We start from the raw sequence: 19,160 nt of genomic DNA, 5'->3' as shown, positions 1-19,160 counted from the left end.
TTGACTGTATCTGTAAGGTTAAACATTCCATAAATTCAACAGGGCTCAAACATACACAAAGAAAACTGACTTGATTGATCTTCTCTGTTCACCTCTAACACTGTTCTAATTCATGACATCATTCATCATATCTTCATTGTTCTTCTTTGGATGGCTGTTAGGTTGCTGTCAGTGAATCACACCCTGTATAAATGTTTCACATTGTGAGTCATTACAGCCCAGGCCATTCCAAACCTACCGGCCCAAATTAAGAGATCACATTTTATTAATGCTCTGACTATTTGAGACTCAGCTATCATTTATATACCATTTTTCAATGTGCTTCTCTCTCCTATTCTTCCTCTCTCTCCTCTCTACCCCAACCGGTCGAGGCAGATGTTCTCCCACTTTGAGCCTGGTTCTGGTTCTGAGGTTTCTTCCTGTTAAAAGGGAGTTTTTTCTTGCCATTGTCACTAAGTGCTGCTCATGTGTGAATGTTGGGTCTCTTTAATATTAAAACCTGAAGAGTTCGGTTTAGAACCTGCTCTATGTGTAAAGTGCCTTGAGATAACTTTGTTGTGATTTGGCGCTATACAAATAAAGATTGATTGATTGATTAATTCATCTTTTATAGATAGTTTAATAAATTACATGATAAAAAATTGATGAGGTTTGGGTCTCTGTCAGGTTTGTGAATCTCTTATGCACCATTATTAACAAGCTTTAAAAAATGTCTGTATGAAGATTTCCACTTCCAGTTAAGAAATGATGCATGCTTCCTGTCTCATGTTAGCTCACAAACAGCTTTTCAATCTGTTTTGAACTCGTACATGGAATCAACTACATGATGCTGTGAAAACGACTGACTCAACTATCACATAATAAAAACAGTTTATCATGAATTTCCATTGATCTGCCTATGCTTTATGATTCATGCTTTTCATGCATTAATCTCCCTTTAAAAAACATATAAATAACATATAAAAGCCCATATAAACTCTGCTGAGATGAGATTATTGATCATGTAACAGCTCTCTCCATCAACATACACACGAGTGTTTAGTCATGACAGTCACAGAGAAGTGTGTACAGACAACAGCACACTGCATCAAAGTTAACTATGAGAGAGCAGAAACTAGACCATGAAACTGTTAGATTAAATCCATTTGCTGATTATTTGATTAATAAATGGATTTATTGTTGTGTCTATTAAAGGGTCAGAAACTAGTGAAAATTCCTTCTATAATTTCCCCAAAGACAAAGATGATGTCTATCATGTATGAGAGATCAAATCAAATATTAAGAGGGAACTGATGCATAAAAATTCAATTCATTATTATTTGATTATTAAAATAGTTGCCGATTCATTTTTCCACTTTATATTAGTACTCAATAATCAGATGTCTTTATTTGGACATTATCCATGTTCCCATACCATAATACATTCCCAACAGTAATCTGGTATTAATGCTATTTAGAAATGTTAGCATTTGCTCTACAGTGCAGCATTAGCTCAACATAGACATAAAATACCATCCAAGAAAAGTGTGACAAGCTACATGTGGATCTGATCCATCGCTAGACCAGAACACAGAACTGCTTCAGCCTGATTAATAAACGATGTTATCAATAATAAAAAAAGCCTTTTAACGGGGAGTGTGTGTGTGTGTGTGTGGAATTACTCTCTTTTCAGCTGATTTTCCTCTCACCCCCGTGTGAAACATGACACAACACACACATTTCTTGCTGAACATGCAGTTAAAAGCCTGTTAACAGCCACGCCCACACACACACACAGGCTAACAATAGCACACAGGAATGTTTCAGATCACACACACACACACACACACACACACACACACACACACACACACACACACACACACACACACACACACACACACACACACACACACACACACACACACACACACACACACACACACACACACACACAGAATGAGGATCTTTCTCTCTCAGTCACAGTCATAAAGTGATACAATGAAGATAGGCATGGTTCACATTTCCTGCTTGATCAGTTACAGATGCTCCACTGTTTGGAAACATTCATACTTTCATTGGTATTCAGCTCAGGTGCTCTGCAGGGGAACATTTCCACAACATATTACCAACACATTCTTCTATACATGATGGAATGCTACATTCACATACGACTGAATGTAGACAATGATTTTGAATTGGAAACTTTCTCTACTCTGTAAGAACATGTGATTTATTAAACATGCTTACCCACTCCTGAAGGAAAAGTTTGGAGCTAATGTGCTTCTGAGTTTATTGCCTTTAACACGAAGCAGTGCACAGATGCTACAAACAGGGTGAGGTGCAGCTCACACTAAAAAGTGGGGCTAAGCTTCACTAAAGAAGTATAAACACAAAACTTTAACTTGCTATCATAGAGAATATGAATGGTTTTCATTCTTTTACCTTTTACACAAAAACAAGCTCATCATTTAGTGCTCTACTGAGTATGAGTATGATGTCTGAGCATCTTTACACTGCATCCACACTGAAAACTGCAGGTGTAAAGTCACACTTCATATGTTTGTATGAGTCAGTGTGTAATGTGTTTGTGTCCCTCAGCTTTATGGAGCTTTACAGTGAGTTTCTGTGCTCTCATTCAGCCCAAGAGCCAAATATTCTGTGGCTCTCACCTGCTTCAAGACTTGAGTGGACATGTCATGAGTCATGTCATCAATTTGTCAGCTCAGGGAATTATCAGAGTGGTAAAACATTGATTTTCTGGGCAGCATCCTCATCAGGCAATTGTTTAACAATGTCTTTGGTGGCTGATAGAATCAAATCCTCTCCAGTTGTGTTCAGTTTCTCAGCATGAGCAATGTACTATGAAGCCAAAAGCACAGTTCAACAGCAGCTCATTGCATGTTGCTCTTCTTCTCCGTTTAAAAAGTCCACTGTTTTTCGTCCTCTGCCGTGGTGTTTTTGTTTCAACTGATGCTGAAGTTGAGTTTTTACTCATTGGAGAGGGTCTTGAAGCAGAGAACATCTGGGGCACTCATAGCAATTCTAATGTGAGGCGGTAAATCCTTACTTTACCTGTGCTGGTGCTTTATGGACCATTCTACCGAAAGTGCAATCCCACAAAAAAACACATTTAAAAAGCATTTAAGATTATAAATCTTAAATGTTTACAAAGATAGCAGTAACTTTAATATATATATAAAATCATCATTTCTAGGTACTTTCTATTGCGATGTGGCTGTCCCCAACCCAAAATGATACTGAAATCATTTTTGCCAATTTTTCCATTGTTGTTTCTCAAAATATCGTTTTGATATTGTCCAAAAAATACATTTATTTTACATTTAATTTGTAATTCAGGAAATATTATGTGAAAAAAATGCTGTCCCAAATGTTTATGTCACCACCGAAACACTGAACATTTAAGTCTGTGGACTGAGACTGATTTAAGCCGCACCCCTCCATTTATGATCAGGAAGTATGTCTGCCCCCCTCTTTGTCATGTCTGCATGTGGAGCATTTAGAAAATATAGTGGAAGGTTGTTGATTTGAGCTCAACAGCCAATCAAATGATCCCCCTCCATTCTGTGCTCCTGGAACAGTTTATGGTTCAGTCTGAGCTGCTTTTCTCCTGTTGAACAGATCCAGGACTGTGTATGAACACCAGTGTTTCTGAGCACACACTAGAGCAGTGGTTCTCAACCTTTTTTAAGCCATGTACCCCCTGTGAAATATTTTCTCAGCCCAGTACCCCCTAACCAGCGCAAAGCATATTTGGTTGAAAAAAAGACGTAAAACATTGTGTCATCAGTGTCTGATTTTGTAACTGTGTAAAACATTGCACTCTCTATAACTATCTGGAAATAAAAAGATATAAAAATAACTTAGTTAAAAATAATGATCAACCTCTTTTAGGATTATAATAAAGATATGTTTTTAAACTGAATTCATGAACTGATAAATAAACATGTCATATTAAAGGATTTTTTAAAACATATATATCTTTAAAAATCTCATGTACCCCCTGGAGTGCCTTCAAGTACCCCTGGGGGTACTAGTACCCCGATTTGAGAACCACTGCACTAGAGGATCAGACTATCAGAAAAGTTTAACATCGGTCACGTTGTGTTTCCAGAAGATGAGCTGTGAATCAAACGCTGTAAATATCATGCTCGTCTTTTATACTTAAAATGACGTACGATAAAAGAATCCATCTATTCATCTGTCTATTATTGAGACTAAAATCTACTAAAATAAACCTGGAAGGGATTCTGAAACATGCTCTACATGTGGGCGTTCCTCTCCTCACTTACATCATCCTCAACACCCAAACTATCCAATAGCTGCTTAGTGAGGTGTAATCAGAAAAAGAAGTAGAATTATGTGTTTGGAGATATTTACTGTCAGATGTGTGTCTGCTATACATGCAGGCTGTATATTTGGTAGTGACATCTCGTTAAAGACATTACACACAGAAAAAATTAACAGCAATAAAGCACTTTGAATTGAATTGAGAGAGAAAGACAGACAGAGAGAGAGAGAGAGAGAGAGAGAGAGAGAGAGAGAGAGAGAGAGAGAGAGAGAGAGAGAGAGAGAGAGAGAGAGAGAGAGAGAGAGAGAGAGAGAGAGAGAGAGAGAGAGAGAGAGAGAGAAAGAATGCAGCACATGTGTATAGCAGTTATTCTCAGCTGCAACGTATCTCAGGTCCTGGACTGATAAAAGAACTAAAAAGAGAAACAGATTGTAGCTCACAGCTGACGCACACTTCAAAGTCATCTGTCTGTATTAAATACAAAACACTAACTGGCATCAACATGTACAGCATGTGTGTGCAGCACAGTGGAATTTGAAATGGAATATCAAATGTATGGTGTAGATACACAGCAGTAAAGTGGATAATGAATTGTTTCAGTAGAACTTTTGAGGAGCTTGTGACCTCTAGTAGCTCTATGGAGCACTTCTTTATAAGTGGCTCATTGTTTAGTTTGTGGGAGTAGATGCACAGCTGTGTGCTCACAACACACAGTCCTGCCAGCTGTTCCACTGATCTACAGATGACTGGAACACTTTTATTAAACCTCAAGAATACACACAACACATGAGTGTTTCTAAGAAGACTCCACACAATACCTTAACACTTTAACTTAGCTTTTTGAGTTATTTCTAAGGTGTTTTATTTCTTAGGGTCAGATGTAAATAACTTGTCATGGTGATAATGGAGGATACTTACATAGAGTGGAGCTTGTTGAGGACTCAGTTTCATGATGCTGGATTCTAGGAGACAAGACACAGAGGGATATAGATGTAAGCATTCATTTTATCACAAAACATATGTTTTGAAAAATATAGAAATACTGAATATTGAAATACTACGACTGTAATGTCTGTGGTTATATTGGTACCAGCGATGGACATTTGCTGTCTGTCATCACCAGCCACCACCAAACCTCTCTCTCCTTTCATCTCCTATCATCTGTCTATACTCTCACTGTGGTAAAGGTATTACATTTCAAAAAGAGCTACGGCTCATTTTTCAAAGCACCTGAGCAGGGGTCCGTTCCATAAAGCCTGTTCAGAAAAGCGGCGCCTATTGTCAAACACCTGACTTGAATGAGCCTAACAAATAGATCAGGCTAAAGCGGTTCCATAAAGACCGATCCACGTTCTCGCAATTAAAACTAATTAAAGACAGGCTTGAGTATTCAGACTAATTGTGTGTGCACACCATTCACATGCAGCCCATGACGTAGAACACAGATCAAACGGATTCACAATGACAAAATCCACCAGATTGGTCTAATAAGCATCAACACAAAGCTATCAGGACGCTTTGCTCTCACAAACACTGCATTGATAGTCACACAAACACACACACACACGCGCAGTCACTCTCTACAGCACACTCTTGCTTGCTCGATCCAGATTTACGGAGCTTGTATCTCATTTGCGGGCGTCAAGGAGCCGCTATCAATATGCGGGAGACTCCCGGAACTTCCAGGAGAGTTGGGATGTCTGTGTGTGTTTTTAATACAAAGTAACCAGGGCTCCAAGTGTTTTCAGTTTCATCCATTTTTTTGAGGGTCTGAAGTGTATTTCATATTTTACTTGCCAAAGCTCCACTGCCTCATAGTCTGTAACTCTGGTCCTTATAGTCTCTAACTCTGGTCCTTATAGTCTCTAACTCTGGTCCTTATAGTCTCTCTAACTCTGGTCCTTATAGTCTCTAACTCTGGTCCTTATAGTCTCTAACTCTGGTCCTTATAGTCTCTCTAACTCTGGTCCTTATAGTCTCTCTAACTCTGGTCCTTATAGTCTCTAACTCTGGTCCTTATAGTCTCTCTAACTCTGGTCCTTATAGTCTCTCTAACTCTGGTCCTTATAGTCTCTCTAACTCTGGTCCTTATAGTCTCTAACTCTGGTCCTTATAGCCTCTCTAACTCTGGTCCTTATAGCCTCTCTAACTCTGGTCCTTATAGTCTCTCTAACTCTGGTCCTTATAGTCTCTCTAACTCTGGTCCTTATAGTCTCTAACTCTGGTCCTTATAGTCTCTCTAACTCTGGTCCTTATAGTCTCTAACTCTGATCCTTATAGTTTCTATCTCTGGTCCTTATAGTCTCTAACTCTGGTCCTTATAGTCTCTAACTCTGGTCCTTATAGCCTCTCTAACTCTGGTCCTTATAGTCTCTCTAACTCTGGTCCTTATAGTCTCTCTAACTCTGGTCCTTATAGTCTCTCTAACTCTGGTCCTTATAGTCTCTAACTCTGGTCCTTATAGTCTCTCTAACTCTGGTCCTTATAGTCTCTAACTCTGATCCTTATAGTTTCTATCTCTGGTCCTTATAGTCTCTAACTCTGGTCCTTATAGTCTCTATCTCTGGTCCTTATAGTCTCTCTAACTCTGGTCCTTATAGTCTCTAACTCTGGTCCTTATAGCCTCTCTAACTCTGGTCCTTATAGTCTCTAACTCTGGTCCTTATAGCCTCTCTAACTCTGGTCCTTATAGTCTCTCTAACTCTAGTCCTTATAGCCTCTCTAACTCTGGTCCTTATAGTCTCTAACTCTGGTCCTTATAGTCTCTAACTCTGGTCCTTATAGTCTCTAACTCTGATCCTTATAGTCTCTATCTCTGGTCCTTATAGTCTCTAACTCTGATCCTTATAGTCTCTATCTCTGGTCCTTATAGTCTCTAACTCTGGTCCTTATAGTCTCTAACTCTGATCCTTATAGTCTCTAACTCTGGTCCTTATAGTCTCTATCTCTGGTCCTTATAGTCTCTAACTCTGGTCCTTATAGTCTCTAACTCTGGTCCTTATAGTCTCTCTAACTCTGGTCCTTATAGTCTCTAACTCTGGTCCTTATAGTCTCTAACTCTGGTCCTTATAGTCTCTCTAACTCTGGTCCTTATAGTCTCTAACTCTGGTCCTTATAGTCTCTAACTCTGGTCCTTATAGTCTCTAACTCTGGTCCTTATAGTCTCTCTAACTCTGGTCCTTATAGTCTCTCTAACTCTGGTCCTTATAGTCTCTCTATCTCTGGTCCTTATAGTCTCTAACTCTGGTCCTTATAGTCTCTCTAACTCTGGTCCTTATAGTCTCTAACTCTGGTCCTTATAGTCTCTCTAACTCTGGTCCTTATAGTCTCTCTAACTCTGGTCCTTATAGTCTCTCTATCTCTGGTCCTTATAGTCTCTAACTCTGGTCCTTATAGTCTCTCTAACTCTGGTCCTTATAGTCTCTCTAACTCTGGTCCTTATAGTCTCTCTAACTCTGGTCCTTATAGTCTCTCTAACTCTGGTCCTTATAGTCTCTCTAACTCTGGTCCTTATAGTCTCTCTAACTCTGGTCCTTATAGCCTCTCTAACTCTGGTCCTTATAGCCTCTCTAACTCTGGTCCTTATAGTCTCTCTAACTCTGGTCCTTATAGTCTCTAACTCTGATCCTTATAGTTTCTATCTCTGGTCCTTATAGTCTCTAACTCTGGTCCTTATAGTCTCTAACTCTGGTCCTAGTAGTCTCTAACTCTGATCCTTATAGTCTCTCTAACTCTGGTCCTTATAGTCTCTATCTCTGGTCCTTATAGTCTCTAACTCTGGTCCTTATAGTCTCTAACTCTGGTCCTTATAGTCTCTCTAACTCTGGTCCTTATAGTCTCTAACTCTGGTCCTTATAGTCTCTAACTCTGGTCCTTATAGTCTCTAACTCTGGTCCTTATAGTCTCTCTAACTCTGGTCCTTATAGTCTCTAACTCTGGTCCTTATAGTCTCTAACTCTGGTCCTTATAGTCTCTAACTCTGGTCCTTATAGTCTCTCTAACTCTGGTCCTTATAGTCTCTAACTCTGGTCCTTATAGTCTCTCTAACTCTGGTCCTTATAGTCTCTCTAACTCTGGTCCTTATAGTCTCTCTAACTCTGGTCCTTATAGTCTCTCTAACTCTGGTCCTTATAGTCTCTAACTCTGGTCCTTATAGTCTCTAACTCTGGTCCTTATAGTCTCTCTAACTCTGGTCCTTATAGTCTCTCTAACTCTGGTCCTCATAGTCTCTATCTCTGGTCCTTATAGTCTCTAACTCTGGTCCTTATAGTCTCTCTATCTCTGGTCCTTATAGTCTCTAACTCTGGTCCTTATAGTCTCTAACTCTGGTCCTTATAGTCTCTCTAACTCTGGTCCTTATAGTCTCTAACTCTGGTCCTTATAGTCTCTCTAACTCTGGTCCTTATAGTCTCTAACTCTGGTCCTTATAGTCTCTCTAACTCTGGTCCTTATAGTCTCTAACTCTGATCCTTCTAGTTTCTAACTCTGGTCCTTATAGTCTCTAACTCTGGTCCTTATAGTCTCTAACTCTGGTCCTTATAGTCTCTAACTCTGGTCCTTATAGTCTCTCTAACTCTGGTCCTTATAGCCTCTCTAACTCTGGTCCTTATAGCCTCTCTAACTCTGGTCCTTATAGTCTCTAACTCTGGTCCTTATAGTCTCTCTAACTCTGGTCCTTATAGTCTCTCTAACTCTGGTCCTCATAGTCTCTATCTCTGGTCCTTATAGTCTCTAACTCTGGTCCTTATAGTCTCTCTATCTCTGGTCCTTATAGTCTCTAACTCTGGTCCTTATAGTCTCTAACTCTGGTCCTTATAGTCTCTCTAACTCTGGTCCTTATAGTCTCTAACTCTGGTCCTTATAGTCTCTCTAACTCTGGTCCTTATAGTCTCTAACTCTGGTCCTTATAGTCTCTCTAACTCTGGTCCTTATAGCCTCTCTAACTCTGGTCCTTATAGTCTCTAACTCTGGTCCTTATAGTCTCTCTAACTCTGGTCCTTATAGTCTCTCTAACTCTGGTCCTCATAGTCTCTATCTCTGGTCCTTATAGTCTCTAACTCTGGTCCTTATAGTCTCTCTATCTCTGGTCCTTATAGTCTCTAACTCTGGTCCTTATAGTCTCTAACTCTGGTCCTTATAGTCTCTCTAACTCTGGTCCTTATAGTCTCTAACTCTGGTCCTTATAGTCTCTCTAACTCTGGTCCTTATAGTCTCTAACTCTGGTCCTTATAGTCTCTCTAACTCTGGTCCTTATAGTCTCTAACTCTGATCCTTATAGTTTCTAACTCTGGTCCTTATAGTCTCTAACTCTGGTCCTTATAGTCTCTAACTCTGGTCCTTATAGTCTCTAACTCTGGTCCTTATAGTCTCTCTAACTCTGGTCCTTATAGTCTCTCTAACTCTGGTCCTCATAGTCTCTATCTCTGGTCCTTATAGTCTATAACTCTGGTCCTTATAGTCTCTCTAACTCTGGTCCTTATAGTCTCTCTAACTCTGGTGCTTATAGTCTCTAACTCTGGTGCTTATAGTCTCTAACTCTGGTCCTTATAGCCTCTCTAACTCTGGTCCTTATAGTCTCTAACTCTGGTCCTTATAGTCTCTCTAACTCTGGTCCTTATAGTCTCTCTAACTCTGGTCCTCATAGTCTCTATCTCTGGTCCTTATAGTCTCTAACTCTGGTCCTTATAGTCTCTCTAACTCTGGTCCTTATAGTCTCTCTAACTCTGGTCCTCATAGTCTCTATCTCTGGTCCTTATAGTCTCTAACTCTGGTCCTTATAGTCTCTCTAACTCTGGTCCTTATAGTCTCTCTAACTCTGGTCCTCATAGTCTCTAACTCTGGTCCTTATAGTCTCTAACTCTGGTCCTTATAGTCTCTCTAACTCTGGTCCTTATAGTCTCTAACTCTGGTCCTTATAGTCTCTCTAACTCTGGTCCTTATAGCCTCTCTAACTCTGGTCCTTATAGTCTCTAACTCTGGTCCTTATAGTCTCTCTAACTCTGGTCCTTATAGTCTCTCTAACTCTGGTCCTCATAGTCTCTATCTCTGGTCCTTATAGTCTCTAACTCTGGTCCTTATAGTCTCTCTATCTCTGGTCCTTATAGTCTCTAACTCTGGTCCTTATAGTCTCTAACTCTGGTCCTTATAGTCTCTCTAACTCTGGTCCTTATAGTCTCTAACTCTGGTCCTTATAGTCTCTCTAACTCTGGTCCTTATAGTCTCTAACTCTGGTCCTTATAGTCTCTCTAACTCTGGTCCTTATAGTCTCTAACTCTGATCCTTATAGTTTCTAACTCTGGTCCTTATAGTCTCTAACTCTGGTCCTTATAGTCTCTAACTCTGGTCCTTATAGTCTCTAACTCTGGTCCTTATAGTCTCTCTAACTCTGGTCCTTATAGTCTCTCTAACTCTGGTCCTCATAGTCTCTATCTCTGGTCCTTATAGTCTATAACTCTGGTCCTTATAGTCTCTCTAACTCTGGTCCTTATAGTCTCTCTAACTCTGGTGCTTATAGTCTCTAACTCTGGTGCTTATAGTCTCTAACTCTGGTCCTTATAGTCTCTCTAACTCTGGTCCTTATAGTCTCTAACTCTGGTCCTTATAGTCTCTCTAACTCTGGTCCTTATAGTCTCTCTAACTCTGGTCCTCATAGTCTCTATCTCTGGTCCTTATAGTCTCTAACTCTGGTCCTTATAGTCTCTCTAACTCTGGTCCTTATAGTCTCTCTAACTCTGGTCCTCATAGTCTCTATCTCTGGTCCTTATAGTCTCTAACTCTGGTCCTTATAGTCTCTCTAACTCTGGTCCTTATAGTCTCTCTAACTCTGGTCCTCATAGTCTCTAACTCTGGTCCTTATAGTCTCTAACTCTGGTCCTTATAGTCTCTCTAACTCTGGTCCTTATAGTCTCTAACTCTGGTCCTTATAGTCTCTCTAACTCTGGTCCTTATAGCCTCTCTAACTCTGGTCCTTATAGTCTCTAACTCTGGTCCTTATAGTCTCTCTAACTCTGGTCCTTATAGTCTCTCTAACTCTGGTCCTCATAGTCTCTATCTCTGGTCCTTATAGTCTCTAACTCTGGTCCTTATAGTCTCTCTATCTCTGGTCCTTATAGTCTCTAACTCTGGTCCTTATAGTCTCTAACTCTGGTCCTTATAGTCTCTCTAACTCTGGTCCTTATAGTCTCTCTAACTCTGGTCCTTATAGTCTCTAACTCTGGTCCTTATAGTCTCTCTAACTCTGGTCCTTATAGTCTCTAACTCTGATCCTTATAGTTTCTAACTCTGGTCCTTATAGTCTCTAACTCTGGTCCTTATAGTCTCTAACTCTGGTCCTTATAGTCTCTAACTCTGGTCCTTATAGTCTCTCTAACTCTGGTCCTTATAGTCTCTCTAACTCTGGTCCTCATAGTCTCTATCTCTGGTCCTTATAGTCTATAACTCTGGTCCTTATAGTCTCTCTAACTCTGGTCCTTATAGTCTCTCTAACTCTGGTGCTTATAGTCTCTAACTCTGGTGCTTATAGTCTCTAACTCTGGTCCTTATAGTCTCTCTAACTCTGGTCCTTATAGTCTCTAACTCTGGTCCTTATAGTCTCTAACTCTGGTCCTGTGCTGTGCTCAGTGTGCTGTGTGAGAGGGGGAGTGTCCAGCAGCTAGAGCGGCAGCAGCAAATGTGTGCTTCTTTTACTCATATATTTATCTATATCTTTTACATTCCTTATCCAAACAACATCAAACTTGGCACTGCACTTACTCGTGTCTGTAGCAAGACACTTGTCACGTTTAAATCAATCATATGAACGGTTCGAGACATATGCGAATAACAGACAGACAGACAGACGTTCCTGTCATTTATAGATAGAAGAAGAAAGAGATATATATTAAGTTGACTATTTTCTCGACTATATAGAGCTATGTATGAATGTACAGTATATATACCAGTATTAAGTTGTGTATATATATATATATTAGGGATGCACCGAAATGAAAATTCTTGGCCGAAACCAAAAATGAGGAAACCAAGGCCGAAAACCGAAAACCGAAACACCGAAACACCGAAAGAAATTATTATGCCAATTATTAGTACCATTGCATTTATGGCTATGACTGTGTAATAACCTCACTAAAATCAAGGCATTGCAATTCAAAGAATAAATCAATTACAAAATATGAAAATATTTATTTAGCAATGACATTACAACAATGCACAATATAAAATTAAGTTAAAAATAAAATTGTTACACTTGGTGTCGGTCCGGGGGGTGCGATCGGTGTCGGTCTAATAAGCAGCAACACAGAGCTATAAGGACGCTTTACTCTCACACGCGCTGCATTTATAGTCACACATACACACACACCTTCTACTGTGCTGTGTGCTTCTCCGTCTCTAAGTGGGTTCTCTGCATCCATCGCTTCCCGGATCATTTCTGGTGCGCGCTGCTTTAATCCCACATCCAGGTAATGATCTTTATAACGTGGATCAAGTACAGTCGCAATGAAGTGCAGAGGATCCAAATAGATCTCAGTGAAACGTGTGCTAGCAGACTCTGAGAGTGTACTACACTTTAGTGCAATTAAAGGAATAACGTCTGCTACAGATGCATCAGAGGAGCTGATCTCTTTAGTTAGCTGTTTCGGCCGTGTTGTTTCAGTGATAAAAGTATTTCGGGCGAAAACCAAAAATGCGCTTTTGGGCCATTTTCGGCCGAAGATTTTCGGTGGCCGAATTTTCGGTGCATCCCTAATATATATATATATATATATATATATATATATATATATATATATATACATATATAATATATATACATACATACATATATACATAAATATATATATATATATACAGAAATATATATACATATATACATAAATATATATATATACACACACACACACATATTTTGGGCTTTTTGTATATATATGTATATATATACATATATGTACACGCATACATACATACATATATACATACATATATACATACATAAATGAATGTATATATGTATGGGGTGTTGATTATGGTCATGTGAAATCTCACCTTCTAATGAACAGGTGACATTCAGGGCTGGGTATTGGTACTTGGTACCTTTAAGGTATCAATTGAAGTAAATCAATACCAAGTAGGATGGAAACGTCTCCCATCAAACAGTACCTGCAATCAATCCTTTGCACCCAGAGCTAGAAAATATGACTATTTGTATGGACTTGCTCACAGCCAATCAATACAAGCATTAAATATGAATCATTTAAAGACTTTGAAAATGCTTTTGTGTAAAAATCAAATAATTTAGATGTGGAGGAGTGGTGGCATTTTATACAATTTAATGCTTCTATTCACATGATGGGTAACAAATGTAGAACTCAGTTGGTATCAGTATCAACTTAAGTGTACTAGGATTGGTACTTGTATCGTCATTTTTTAAACGATACCCATCACTAGTGCCATTCATTCATCAGTTTGTCCAGTTCAGAACGTTTATTGAACTGACTTCAAAACTCATATGAACAAACCACACAGAAAGAGATTAAGGAGAAGCAGACAAAACTGATCTCACTGAGGTTCATTCAGTGATAAGTGTAAGCTCCACAATGTGATTCACTGAGCTGGATATTTCCCTTCATCCACAACATGTTTGTAACACATGTAGAGCTCCTCAGCACAGCTAGAAGGACTTCTGATCAACATGCTGAACAATCTCATCACATGAAATGAGCAGTGGGCATAACTGGCTCACTGTTCAGTCCACATTATAATTACAAACATGTCATAGAGCCGGGGTCACCGCCGACCTCTCCTAAATAGAGTGATGTGGTTGGCCCATTCATTGGCAGGAAACAGGAAGTTGGATGAAAACAGAGAAGCCTTACAAGTCTTCCTCACACACTGATGAGAGAAAACAAGCCTTTCTCACAGCAACAGCAACATCTCTCTCTCTCTCTCTCTCTCTCTCTCTCTCTCTCTCTCTCTCTCTCTCTCTCTCTCTCTCTCTCTCTCTCTCTCTCTCTCTCTCTCTCTCTCTCTCTCTCTCTCTCTCTCTCTCTCTCTCTCTCTCTCTCTCTCTCTCTCTCTCTCTCTCTCTCTCTCTCTCTCTCTCTCTCTCTCTCTCTCTCCTACATAATGGAATTAGCTTACTTCAATGAAACATGAAGGTCTACAATCACATTAGCTGTGTCACACCATTCAGTCTTATATAAAGCTGCTCTGCTGGAGTATAAACTACTCCACCAGTATCACATCTATTTCAGTCATATAGTCAATCAAGACTTGATTGGACATCACTGTTAGTACCTGTTGCTGGCAGTGTGTCATCAGACTCACACTGTACTGACAGTAAATTTAGATCTGATGCATATATAGATAAGGGAATTCTAGTAATATTAGAAATATGAAACACTTCAATAGAACAGCAGCACTAAAGGGAATACAGATGATTCTTTTTTCTGCTCAAATTGTGCATGTTTCTGTCTGCTTACATTTTCAAATTCAGCTCAGCTGTTTGTTGCCCCTCCCTGTTGATGACATAACAGGCAGGACTCTGAGGTATATTTCATATCAGCCACTGCACCAAGCAGGCTATAAATACCAGAACACTGGCAGGCTGCAGCCTCGGTTTGTGCTTCTCTGTTGCAGTTAGTGAGGCTGATAATAGACAGTAGAGAGACAACATGGTCATCTGAGGCAGCAAACACAACACATGAGCCCACTGATAAATGTGCTATATTCAGAGCTGCACGCTGAAACTTTTACAAAGGACCATGAATTTGCTTCTAGTGAAGCTTTAGCACACAGTTTTAAATATGCTGTAATGAATGTTAGAACTGCACAGCACGGATGATGACCTCTAACAGCTGAACCAGTGGGACAGGTAAACATGTAAGGATGATCAGCAGTGCATTAAAGCTTTAAGCATGAGACATTAAGATAGCTACAGTTTACAGCATCAGATCCTCTTTTCCTTATGTCTGTCTGGCTATGGAGATAATCCCCACCCCCTAGTGAAATGCACTTATGTGTTTGTGTGTACATGTGGGAAGAGGGAGGGGGTTTAGGCTACTTTTGGGGACAAATTTAAGATTTATGACCACTTAACTATGGATGACTTGTCTAATTGGGGACAAAAGCCATGTCATTGGTTATGGTTACGGTTAGCGTAAGTCTCCAGGAAATAAATCTAAGTCTGTGTCCCCAAAAGTGACCTATGACAGTGTGTGTGTGTGTATGTGTGTGTGTGTGTGTGTGTGTGTGTGTGTGTGTGTGTGTGTGTGTGTGTGTGTGTGTGTGTGTGTGTGTGTGTGTGTGTGTGTGTGTGTGTGTGAGCCTCCTACTTAGCCCACTCACCCACCCTGTTGTCCCACAGCAGGGGTTCATCTGAGATAAATCTGGCTTGCACGCACATCTACACAGAACATAGACTGATCCACAGATGGTGGTAAACAAAGCAGTCTCAGCTCACAGGAGCACCAGTAGCTGGATGACGTGGGATACAACGTGCATGAATTGACCATGTTCAAAGATGGCATCCATTCACTTCAAGCTTAAAAAACTCTGCCCTGTTTGTGCAGGCTTGTCCCGTGTACTAACATCATCCACCTGGTTTTACTACATGGAGTCAGTAATGTCTGTGAACATAGAAGCAGAGGAAGGAGTGCTTCATCATGTGTGGAAACATTAGTGTAACCAGTAAGCTAACATGTTAGCTCCGCAGTTTAAGTACTCAGTTGTTTAGTTACGTTTTCATTATTAATCTTTAACCAACTATTACTGTAGCTACCTTTTTACCACAAGAAAAGAACATTTGCACCGTTACTACTTTTCTGGCAGCAGGAACCTGACTACATGCTGCGGTTATATCACTGCACACGTGTACAGCAGCTCGCTGAGCAAGATGGCAGAAGGGACAACATTCACTTTGTGGAAATATTCTCATTCATTTGAATTTATGGGAGGAAATAAGGGAACAACATTACAGTAAGATGTAAGTTGTGCCCGGGTAACAAAAGCAAGGAACTCTACTTCAAACTTGAAAAAGCATTTCACTGTAAATGGGACATTGTGTGTGTCATTGCTGCTATTAGTGTAGAGATGTACAGATGATGGGCCAGACTTGACTGTGTGATGATGGTACAGTCATTATATTTAAAGGAAGTCTGGACTAAAACTACATGGGGGAGGAATCACAAAGGGGTTCTCTCAGAAGCTAATGCTGTAATGTAACTAGTTACTTTTTAATGGCAGTAACTTTGTAATTGAATTAGTTACTTTTAAAAGTAACGTTCCCCAACACTGATTATAAAAAACATATCCATGGTGCAGACAGAGAAACAGCACTGCAGCATAAATAGCTTTATCACCTCTGACTCTAAATGTAGAGCTGGTAGTAAACAGAGCCTTCTGAACTTTGGGTTCAAGTTAGAGAGACAAAAATGTCTCCTCATCCTTTTTTATAAATCAGGATTAACATGCTCTAAATATAGGAGGAACAAGAATAATCAGATGGTGAAGCAGGAGAGGAGAGGTGCACTACACTACAATCACTTCATCATGTATGGACACAGCTTATGATGCCATATTAACCCTGTACTCTGACCCCTCTGTATGTGAAAAAAATCCAATATCATGCAAATATGTTTATGCATTTTATTTTGTTTTAATATTATTAAGCAGATAGTACTTAGTATGATCAACAAAGACAATACTGTATATGAAGGAAGAACTGCAAACTTTAATGAACCTGCCAGGTAGGCAGAGCAGTAGAGTGTTCTTTGAGTCTATAAGACAGACAGAAGGTAGAGATAATACAATTAATACTTTTTTTTTTTTTTTCAAACAGAGTGGTACATCCTGTCAGCTGAGGTATTCCGTTTCACTCTGATGGTCTCGATGCTTCCTTCACAGGTTCTACTACACTCAGTTGCTTCTTTCCACTTTAATCTGAATAACAAATGGGGGCTTGGTGCTCTGTACAGCCTGTGCAGGAAGCAGCAGGTCTGTCAGGGTGGAACAGTCAGTGGAGGGAAGAACAGCCACTCAGCAGAGGAGAAGGCCACAAATCATTCTGTCAAATCAGCAGAAATCCTTCATTTTGAGCCAGTGCTGATATTTCATTTTAAGGCCTTCATCGGCTGATACCAACCCCGATATATACTTGTGCATCCCTAGACAATAATGTACTGCATATATACTATGATACAATGTAACATCATTGACACATCATTAAAAGATAATATCATGTGTCTATGTAAGGAGAGGAAGATGTTTAGAAATCTTGTGCTTTCTGTTATTCTCAAATAATATCAGTCATTCCCTTCAATAACGCAGGATCAGCTGTTCTATCTTTAACCTGAGCACATTAAAACAAGCTGCACTGGGCTGTACATGAAGGTAAGAGCTTTGCACTGAGACATTCTGCTTATTGTGCCACAGCTTCAATCAGTCATGTGGTGAAGTAGTGGTGTGAAGAAATGTCTGCACACACACTCCAGATACAAGCATTAATCTGGACCTGATGTTATAAATAGGTCAGTCACAACTGTCCCGTCATGATAGCTATGACCTCACAACCACCCTGACTGTAAGGCAGCTAATCTCTGCCCCATTTCAGGAAACTGCTGGAATGATTACCACACATGGACACAGACTACAGGCCCATCTGAGCTGTGTGTGCAGATACATTCATTCCTGTGGATCTCTATGCACCAGTGCAACTGTGGAAGCTGAGCAGACTCCAGTGCAGCTAAAGTGTCGTGATAACAGCACGGCCACTTAAGATGTCAGGTCCTTCTCCTGTGAAGAGACGAGTACTTAAGATAACCTGCAGAGACGACTTGAAGAGGACGAGGAGGGACAGCAGGGAGGGTGTTCACTTCAGACCACAGCAACCATAGCCCCGTTTCCACTAAGGAAGTTCCTGGTCAAATTTAGGAGGCGGGAACTTTACAAGAACGTCCTCTCACTCTGTCCTCTAGGCCGTTATGTCTCCATAGCAGAGTAGGACCTTGATAGGACCCACCGGACTCTGACCGTGACGTCACCGAGGCGACGCGCCAAAAGCATAACAAAGAAAACAACAAAGAAGAGGTAAACATGGGAGGAGCCGAGCTGGTTGTTGCGTTTCTGGTTTGTGTGTTGGTGTACATGACGGTAGACGCTTTCTACTACTGTTCTTCTTCTGCTGCTTATTTTAGCTCTTTCTGTTGATGCCACATCCCGCTTTGAGTTTACCCAATCAGCACAGAGTCAACCTCAAGCCCCACCCAGTAGTTTTTCAGGGCAGACAGGAGTACCTACTCGTTTAGCCCCTGTAAAAGTTCCGGGAGATTGTCCTTCAGAGGTGGTTCCTGCTATGGAGACACGAGCCAACGGCCCCGGCCCCGTAAAATGACCCCGAAATTCCTGCAGTGGAAACGGGGCTCATGTGAACACAACAACTTTAGAGTCGAAACTGTCCAGATCAGGAGGACACAGTGTAGAAAAGCATTCATGCTGTTATCAGCAGTTCAGCTGCTGATAACACACGTGTAATCCTTCCTGAACTGCATCTATGCAATTCAACTCAATCTAACATCATACTGCCTTCACTAAACCTCTTTGTTGTGAGCCACTGTAGGCTTCAAGCTGTTGGAGCCAGCATGGAGCCAGCATGGAGCCCACACTGTCACCAACTGCACCCCATGAAGAATTATCCACGTTTTGGAAAAGTGACAAAGTGATTTCAGAGAAAAGCAGACAGAAGGGTTTACAAACTCATGTAGCAGTGAAAACAGCTTCAAAAGGTGAAGATAGAAGCACAGAATAAAAGTGAACCACCACATGGAATAAAATAAAGGAGCAACATTGTTCCTGTAAATCAGGGTAGGTCTGATTCACT

The 19,160-nt window shown here is 40.3% G+C and overlaps 1 protein-coding gene across 1 annotated transcript in view; it reads right to left on the bottom strand.

Annotated features, from left to right (window-relative positions):
• si:dkey-172h23.2 (uncharacterized protein LOC393772 homolog) overlaps nucleotides 1–19,160 on the bottom strand; it is a 47,493-nt gene that overhangs the window by 6,192 nt on the left and 22,141 nt on the right. The window contains exon 2 of the mRNA XM_062420323.1: nucleotides 5,210–5,253. Coding sequence (XP_062276307.1) covers nucleotides 5,210–5,242 — 33 coding nt within the window. The 5' untranslated portion in view covers nucleotides 5,243–5,253. The remainder of the gene's footprint in view (nucleotides 1–5,209; nucleotides 5,254–19,160) is intronic.

The sequence above is a fragment of the Scomber scombrus genome, chromosome 6 (assembly GCF_963691925.1).
Source record: "Scomber scombrus chromosome 6, fScoSco1.1, whole genome shotgun sequence".
NCBI lineage: Eukaryota > Metazoa > Chordata > Actinopteri > Scombriformes > Scombridae > Scomber > Scomber scombrus.
Note: the sequence above shows the minus strand (reverse complement) of the source record. Positions and strands in the feature narration are given on the sequence as shown.